Genomic DNA, 9,169 nt, shown 5'->3' with positions numbered 1-9,169 from the left:
TAGTCCAAAGATCATAGCGGTGAACAGCAAGTAAGCTAATTAGCAAGTAAGCTAATTTGCCCCCAACAGACTGGGTACTCATTTTAGCGACCTCGGAAGGATGCAAGCCTGAGTCGAGCTTGGGCCCTTTTGCTGGTCTTTAACTCGCAACCTTGTGGTTTTGAGTGAATGGCTGCAGTATAGGCATTTAACCACTGCACCACCAGGGCTCCTTTAATTGTTGTTGTTGTTGTTTTGAAAAAAAGAAAAGAAAAAAAGAATTGAGTGGAAAATGCATAAAACTCACGATTTTCTGCATAAAATGCTGTTTTCATGTTAAAAAAAACCCCTAGGTTCCCCCAACCCCAAATTTTTCATTTAAAAAGTCCCAAATTGTGAATAAATGGATAAATAAAATACCCTTGTCATCCAGAGGAGAGAAAAATTTGAAAAGTACTTAAGTCTTGTGTGCAAGAACAAATTAAATGAACATTTACGCAGTTGTTATTTTGTTTGGGCAGAATCTTTCCAGAGGGGGTGTTCCTTTGCCATCTTCTGAGGCTGAGAGCTGGCCCAAAGTCACCCTATGGGTTTCCATGGCCTAGTGAGGATTTGAACTCTGGTCTCCAAAGTCATAGTCCAACACTCAAACCCACACGATGATACACATTACATTGCATACCTCATGAGTAAAAACATTCCTCCTACCTTGTAGACAGAGAGTCCTATATTAAGATGAGGCATCCGATTCCGATGTTTGTTGTTACGCTTCTGAATCAGAGATATCAACACACTGCATGAGTAAAAGGACCTTTTGCTGCCATTGCCTTGCAGGACTTTCAGCAGGTATTGGGGATTCATCGAAAATGTATCTGAAGAGTGAGAGAATACATCTGTGGCCTTATATTCACTACATTGGTTGCAAGGCTTACTACCAGAAGACTGGCTGGCAATGATACAGGATGGAAATGGGATACGGATAATATCTGCCCCCCCCCCCCCATATCTGATTCCAGATATCTATTAGCTGCTTTTTTGATACGATTGATCTGGGTTAGACTAAATCAAAAAGCAAGATATGTTCTAATATGCAGCCATGCACACTATGGCAGGTAAATGTTTTCCTCAGTGTTATCATACAGAATCATACTAGTTGAATCTGATGAAGGAGAATCAGTCTATGAAAACTTATGCTACCAATTTCTTTCTCTCAATTAGTCTCAAAGGTGCTACAACATCCCTTTGCATACTGTTCCAGACTATCACAGCTATGTCTTTGAATACAGAATCATAATTTCACAACATATAGCCTGATGCAATACTCTCCAACCACCAAAGAAGGAGACTCCACCACTCTCTGACGTAGTGTGTTCCACTGTTGGGCACCTTTCACCACCAGGAAGGTCTTCCTAATGTTTAGGTGGAATCTCTTTTCCTGTAGTTTGCATCCATTGTTCCATGTCCTAATCTCCAGAGCAGCAGAAAACAAGCTTGCTTCATCCTTAATATTGCATCACTTCAAATATTTAAACATGACTATCATGTCACCTCTTAATCTTCTCTTCCCCGGGCTAAGTATAACCAGCTCCCTAAGCCACTCCTCATAGAACATAGTTGCTAGAACTTTCATCATTTTGGTTGCCTTCCTCTGGACACGCTCCAACCTGTCAATATCCCTCTTGAATTGTGGTGCCTAGAACTATACACAGTATTCCAGGTGATATCTGACCAAAGCCGAATAGAGGAATACTATTACTTCCAGCAGTCTAGACACTATGCTCCTATTGATTCAGCCTAGGATCATGTTGGCTTTTTAAGCTGGTGCATCACACTGCTGATTCATGTTCAGCTTGTTGTCTACTAAGACTCCCAGATCCCTTTTACATGTACTGATGTCAAGCAATGTGTCTTTCATTCTATATCTGAGCTTTTCATTATTATTTTTCTGCCTTACATTTCTCCCTATTGTAATGCATTTTGTTAGTTTTGGCACAACTCTGTTTAGTTCATTTTCAATCCTGATCCCGTCCTCAGGGATATTAGATACCCCTCCTAATTTGATGTTTTCTGCAAATTTGATAAGTATGCCCTTTATTCTATCACCCCAGTCATTGATAAAGATGTTGACAGAACCTTGTGGCACCCCTGTAGTCACATTTCCCCAGGATGAGGTGAAAAGGAGCCATTGGTGACCACACTTTGGGTTCAGTCAGTCAACTAACTACAGATCCACCTAATAGAAGCATTGTCCAGCCCACATTTTACTAGCTTTTTTGCAAGAATATCATAAGGAAACTTGTCAAAGGCCTTACTGAAATCAAGGTATGCTACATCCACAGTATTCCCTTCATTTAGTTGTCTTATCTGCTTTTGTTACTAAGGATGATTTCATGTGTGAATAGCCTTCCACTGGATGTCAGGCTTCAAGCTAATACTACTATTGTTTTTTTTAATGATGACTCCATGTATGTGGTGGCTAGCAATTCTGAGTAAGTAAGGACCCCAATGGCTCAAGAAACAAACACAGGTGGGGTACACACTGCCAGGAAGCAGTGTTCTGGTGGCGATAGTAGGGCTCAGGAGTGCGCACCAACCACACGCTCCTGAGCCCTATGACATGCGGGCAGCGCCATTATTGAGCAGCACCACCCACACGGGGGACATCTAGATGAAGTGTGGGTGTCTGAGTGCCCACATGTCTCTTGCAGGAAGTGGCGTCATAGGGCTGCATCGCAGCCCTTATGCCACCGCAAAATAGAAGCTGCTGTAGGCAGCTTCATTTTTGCTGCGAAGCTTTGCCCCATGGTTTTGTTGCTGTGGCAATGCTGCGCGGCAAAGAGGGCTGGCATTTCGACGCCAGTGTGTACTGGCCCTAAGGCTATAAAAACTCAATTAAAGATAAGAAAGCTCTCTAAGGGTGCTAAGGTAGCAATGACCTAAGCTGGTTTCACTCTTAAAAGAAGTGAGAGAATAAGGGAAGAGGTATATAAATGTATCCATTTACACTTCAGAAAGGTTAAGATAGATGGATAAGAGATGAAGAGTTTCTGGGTCACTAAAATCTACTTAACCCCATCACTATTCCTATTTCAAAGACATATTTGACTCTCCAGTGCTGAGCATTGTTGCATTTACAACATTACAAACAAAACTGACAATAATAGCACTCCTTTGTTGTTGTTGTTGTTATTGTGTTTCTTCAAGTCATTTCTGATTTAGGTAACCCTAAGGCCATCCTGGGGTTTTCTTGACAAGATTTGTTCAGAGAAGGTTTGGCATTGCTTCCCTTGTTTCCATAGCCCAGCAGGGATTCGAACCCTGGTCTCCATAGATCAACACTCAAACCACTGTGCAACACTCGCTCTCTATAGCAATCCTATGCAATACTTTATACACTAAACTGCACTTTTTATTCAGTAATATAAAGCACTTTACATGGAGCATAAAATACTTTGCATACATTGATGTAGTAGATGGTAAGGTTGCCATAAACTGACAGGCGACTTGAAGGCACATACACATACAGGAGATGCTTACCATCTACTCTTGACATAATTGAGTAGATGGTCTGAGTAGATATTTATGGCATTATAACAAGGTATCAGTTTCAAAATGAATCTCCCCAAGCAGCAGCCAGCCAATTCTCACCTTTGTGGGCACTCATTCGGCCACCTGCTGTACTTCCTTTGACCCATTTGCCAGACTGCATAGAGCACATCCACTTCTTCCCATCCTCCTGACTCATGAGATCAGGAGTTAGTTTACAGATCATCAGATCCACAAAATGAGTTTGAAAATCTTGCAGAGACATCCTATAATAAAAGGACGAATGGACACAGAGTTAAATGTCCATATGCTTAAAAGAAAAGAAAGCTCTGCTTTCTGAATGGCTGGTATCTTGTTAGTATATTATGATAGCATACTTTATTTATTTATTTCATTTTGTAGAGGTTAACATTTTGTTCCATCTGCTCAAATGAACCAAATCCCCCTAAACGTACCTTTTCTTTGTGAACCCCCTCACATGGCCATTTATATGTCATTGGAGAATGAGGGGGAACAGAGATGCTCCTAGCTATTTTTCCTTAGCTGGATGCTGCTATCTGCTAACATCATCCTGTTTAGCAGATAAATTACTCCCCTTATGTTGTCTTTTGTTTCTTGACTTCGTTTCTTGTTTGTTTGTTTGTTTTGCCTTTGTTTCTTGCCTTGCTACTGTGTTTTTGTTTCTGTCACTGGTAGCATTACTGCTGTTATCTCCAAATTCCAGTCTCCAGAAGTTACAACCCTAACTGGAAAATCAGATCCACTCAAAAATTTGCTGACTGAGGCAGAGCTGCAAACTGCAGTAGCAGTGGACAGCTACTATGGCTGCAGGGCAAGCAATCTGCTCCAGGTTTAGGTTCAAACTTCAAGATACCTATCCAAAGTGCAGGATCTATTGCTGATGGAAGCAATAGTTCAAGCTAAAACTGAATGAGGATTCACTGCCCTTTTGGCATCAAAGTCACCAGAACTTACCACCCAACATGCACCCCACACAGCCACTCCCAAAATCAAGTACCTTAGACCAGCCAAGTTATTTGGGCCCCAAACAGGGAAAAACTGCAAAAGTAACAATTTCACATTCTTGACAGTAATGCTGATGATGGTGATGGTGATGATGATAATTCTTTAATGAAATAAATCAATTTTTTTTGCTGCTCTTTCATGACTCCCCAAATCTATCATCCAAAACAAATGCTTCCACTCTGCCTAATTATTCAAGCAGACCTGTGTGGAATGACTGCATACTATCTCAAGTGGGGCTGTATCCACACTGCAGAAATAATCCAGTTTAACACCACTGTAACTGCCATGGCTCAGTGCTATGGGATTATGGGAACTGTAGTTTTGTGAGACATTTAAGCTTCTCTGTCAGAGAGCTCTGGTGCCACAACAAACTGATGGATTATTTCTGCAATGTAGATCCAACCTAAATATGCAGCAGCATGAACAATGAAGGATCCTTTTCAGTATCTTTCAAAACAGGTCAAGTCAAGATTAGGACAGAATGAAAGGGCAGGCCATTTTGAGCTGGAGTTTGGATATGTTAATATTGGGGGCTATGGTTTGTAGAATCTATGTATATCTATGGGAAGCTGTGTGAGCATAACACTGGTCTGGTTTCTTTCTGAAATAGTTTGAGAAGATGGTGTGGGAGCAGCCTTCAGTCTGCTATGTGCAAAACCCCTTGACTTTCCCAGCATGTGGAAAGGTGAAAAGGGAACAGAATAGCATGGGCCATGTATCTTCTCTGAGCTCCCTAAAAAACCCACCAATGAAGGATGCTGTTCTGTTAGCAATAGCAATAGCAAGTACATTTCTATACCTCTTATCAGTGCACTTAAGCACTCCCTAGCAGTTTCCAAAGTGTAAGCTATTTGCTCCCAACAATCTGGGTACTCATTTTAGCAACCACAGAAGGATGCAAGCCTGAGTCGAACTTGAGCCCTTCACTGGTACTGAACTCGCAACCTTATGGTTTGTGAGTGAGTGGCTGCAGTTCAGGCATTTAACCACTGTGCCACCAGGGCTCTACCTGTGATGCAGATAGATTTAAGCTGGATTGAATTTTGTACAGTACATGGAATTGGTAGAGAATGCAATCTTACTCTTTTGTTTAGACAGCTGTGGCCAAAGCTAATCCTTTCCTTGAATAGCCTGGAGCCCGTTCACACTGCAGTTATAGCTTTATGGTTTCACATTAATTGCCATGGAAATATCCCATGGATCCTGGGATGCATAGTACAGAGAAGAGTATTTTGAATTTTCAGCCAGAGAGCTCTTGTGCCTCATTCAAGTAAAAGCACTGGGATTCCATAAGATATTGATCTATGTCAATTAACGTGGAATTTTGTGCTATATTGTGCAATGTGGAAGGGCCCCTGCTCTTTTGAACTGTAAAGGAGGAAAGCACCCTATTGTTAGTCTTAGCTGAGGTTGCAGTGGGCACCTTAACGCTGACAGCTGCACTTTCTAAATATTGAGCAAAGGTTATATCCTGCTTGTAGCTGCACAAGTTACATTTTAGCTGTCCTAACAATAGTGCAAGTGGCTGTGTTTTTAAGGCATTATATCAGTATGTGCCTGACTGGAGGCCTACTGATTATTGTACAATGAATATATACCCTAGTGTCATGCATGTTGTGCAGTCAGCTGTGCAACCCAATACATGGCCAGCACAGTGGTGTCACTAGGAGAGTGCGGAGGGTTCAGACCACACTGAGTGACACCCCACAAGAGAGGTGACATCTGTTTGGGCCCTCCTGTCATTGTGGGGTGAGAAAAGGTGAGCATGTCCCTCCTGACTTTGCCACAGCAGTGGCCTTCTTAGGAGCAAGTCACTGCCATGGCAAAGGAGAAGAGTGAACACCTATTTTTGGCTACTGCTGCTCCCCTAGTAGTCCCCCCCCCTTCAGCAACCCTGCCTGTACCCAGTGACACCAGGAGTGAGGACTTCACCGGGCTAGCATAGTGCACCGATGGAACAACTATACTGCTGTGTGTTTATGTTACGCCACCCTCCACTGTATCTTGGCCAGAACATTTGGCCAACTGTCCAACCCAATCCAGTTTCTGTACATAGGGAAGGACAATATCTTGTCCTTCACTCCAGGCAGCAAAGCGTCTTAGCCCAGTTCTTGTGCTCTGTATCAATTATAGCACAGGTCTAGTTCATCAGACCAGTGCAGATCCAATAAAACCAAACAATAAAATACTTTTAAAACTCATACAAAAACTTACCAAGTGGAGCAGTTTCCTGACACTATAGACTGGGGTGGAAATCAAGCAGCCTTTCAAATGTTGTTAGACTGCAAGTCCCGGCAACCATAGCAAATGGTGAGGAATGCTGTGAGTTGTAGTACAGCAACATCTAAAGGGACAGATTATTCCACTTTCTGATCTTGCTGCAGGGACAGAGATGCAGCTGTGGAATTTCTGTTTCTCTGCACAATAACACTGGGCAGTAGGGTGGGGAATAGAGATGGCAAAACAAACACAGCTTAAATTACAACATGTGACTGTCATTTCCATGTCATGTTCAAATGTCTGGCACACTGTCAGTGGGAAATAGGCTAAATAACTAGTAAGCAGCAGTGCCCTTAACATGAGTAGCAGAAAAGGCAGCAGAAAAGTAATATCCACCGGGGAATATTTGTGAACCAAAAAGCTACAGTTGAAATGAAATCACATGTTGACACTGCCACCTCGTGGCAAAATTGGAAATTAGTGTGAAAAACCAGAAGAACCTAACCCTCTGAGGCATTTTCTAACCCAGGAAATACTGTATATTCATGGATAGTCATGCTGGCCATGTAGCAAATCACTACAAAAAACAAAATCCACAAAAGAACTATACTTTGATTGGCCGACCAAAAATGCAGAAAATACATCTTGCAAGTTTTCAAAGCTTCCGTGGCTTCTTCATTTCTAATATCAAAGATGTTAAATATCATACAAGAGGGTTTTTTTCCTTTTTTTGGAGGTGGTGGAGGTGGTCTTTTATTGTCTTTTGGTCCCCATCTTGTCTCTGGTCACCACATAGGCAAGGAGAGGAGTGGCCTCTACCTGCATTGCTATCCTTCTGGACTATAGAACATCTTAAATGACAACAGAAATAACATCTGAGACAAAATGTAGGCCTTTGACGCTAACATCCTCACTTTTCTTCTCTTGTATGCTTTTAAATATCTTTGCCTGATGTAGATGCCAGTGAAGCCATGAAAGCTTGCAGAATGTATTTTCTGCACTTTGGTTGGCCAATAAAGATGGATTTTGTTGTGTAATCCTCTTAGGTGTATCCCTGAGCATGGAATGTGGAGCAGTGTTTCACAATCTCTTATGAACTAATTATTCTTCCACTTTGAATGCGTGGGAGTAAGTCAGAGTTACGCCCAGATTCAAAGCTGTTATTTTGTGGGGCAAAGTCTTAAGTTACAGTGGAAACATTTGAAAATTATCTTTCCTGCAGTCTCAAGGCAATATGCAGACAGTGGACACTTTATTGGGGGGGGGGGTACAAATCCCAGAATGTCCATGCTTTGTGTAGGTATGACCATGATGTCAGAGGGGTTCTAGGAGCTGTAATCCCTCCAAAAAGTAATTTCCTCAAGTTCTGGTAGATGAGATTCTCCAGGTCACTGCCATTATATGCTACTACATTATAAAACTTAATTCAGATTTATTCTCTGTTGCTCCACAGAGCACAACTAGAACAGTGGGCAGAACTGGCAGGATGACAGGTTATAAGAATCTGTTCACTACATACATATCTAGATATATGTGCAAATAAATAGATTTTTAAAAATTGAAATCGGCTTTGGCATCTTTCCAAACCAATGACAACAACTATATTGAACTTCTTTGTCAGAGACAGGGAATCTGAAGACTTTTTGAATTTCAACAAGGGTTAATGTTCTTAAGGCCATATCATGAGAAGGCATGAATCGTTAGAAAAGACCAAAATGCAAATAAAAAGAAAGGACAGAAGAAAAGAAGGCTGTATGTCAGATGGATGGAATCAGTCATGGAGGACACGGGACTGAGGTGTTTATCAGACGAGCTCTTAAAGAGGTACTATTCCAGTGTGACTCCTCTAGCTGCCTCCTGTTGCATGCTGGGATTGGCAGTTTTAAGGAGCTGAACTTCTCTGCCTGAGAATTCTAAATACCCCTCCTTAAAACTGCCAATCCCAACATGCAACAGGAGGCAGCTAGAGGAGTCACACTGGAATAGTACCTCTTTAAGAGCATAGTGTGATAAACATCTGAGTTTCCAGGACCTGAGCACAGCAGTGAAGGACAGAAGATCTTGGAGATGTCTCATCCACAGCATTGCCATGAGTCAGAACTGACTTGAGGGCAGTTAACAACAACAAAATGTTCTTCCAAGAAACACAGCTAGGATGTGTATCCCAATGTTTATTAAAAATCTGCCTTTATGTAATATCTCCTATTGGTTCTAGTCCTGCTTTTTGGAGAAGCAAACAAAATAATTATGTTCTATGAACTTCATGACAATCCTTTAAACAGTTCAAGACAAAACTCTTGTCTAATTTTAATCTTTCCTTCTCAAGGCTACACATAAGTAGTTCTCCATCATCATCATCATCATCATCATCATCATCATCATCATCATCATCATCATC

General features: G+C 41.6%; 1 protein-coding gene across 1 annotated transcript in view; it reads right to left on the bottom strand.

Moving 5' to 3' along the window:
* CAPN14 (calpain 14) overlaps nt 1-9,169 on the bottom strand; it is a 54,575-nt gene that overhangs the window by 30,141 nt on the left and 15,265 nt on the right. Inside the window, 2 exon segments of the mRNA XM_042445965.1 lie at nt 688-851; nt 3,628-3,791. Coding sequence (XP_042301899.1) covers nt 688-851; nt 3,628-3,791 — 328 coding nt within the window.

Source organism: Sceloporus undulatus, chromosome 1, assembly GCF_019175285.1.
Source record: "Sceloporus undulatus isolate JIND9_A2432 ecotype Alabama chromosome 1, SceUnd_v1.1, whole genome shotgun sequence".
Lineage (NCBI taxonomy): Eukaryota > Metazoa > Chordata > Lepidosauria > Squamata > Phrynosomatidae > Sceloporus > Sceloporus undulatus.
Note: the sequence above shows the minus strand (reverse complement) of the source record. Positions and strands in the feature narration are given on the sequence as shown.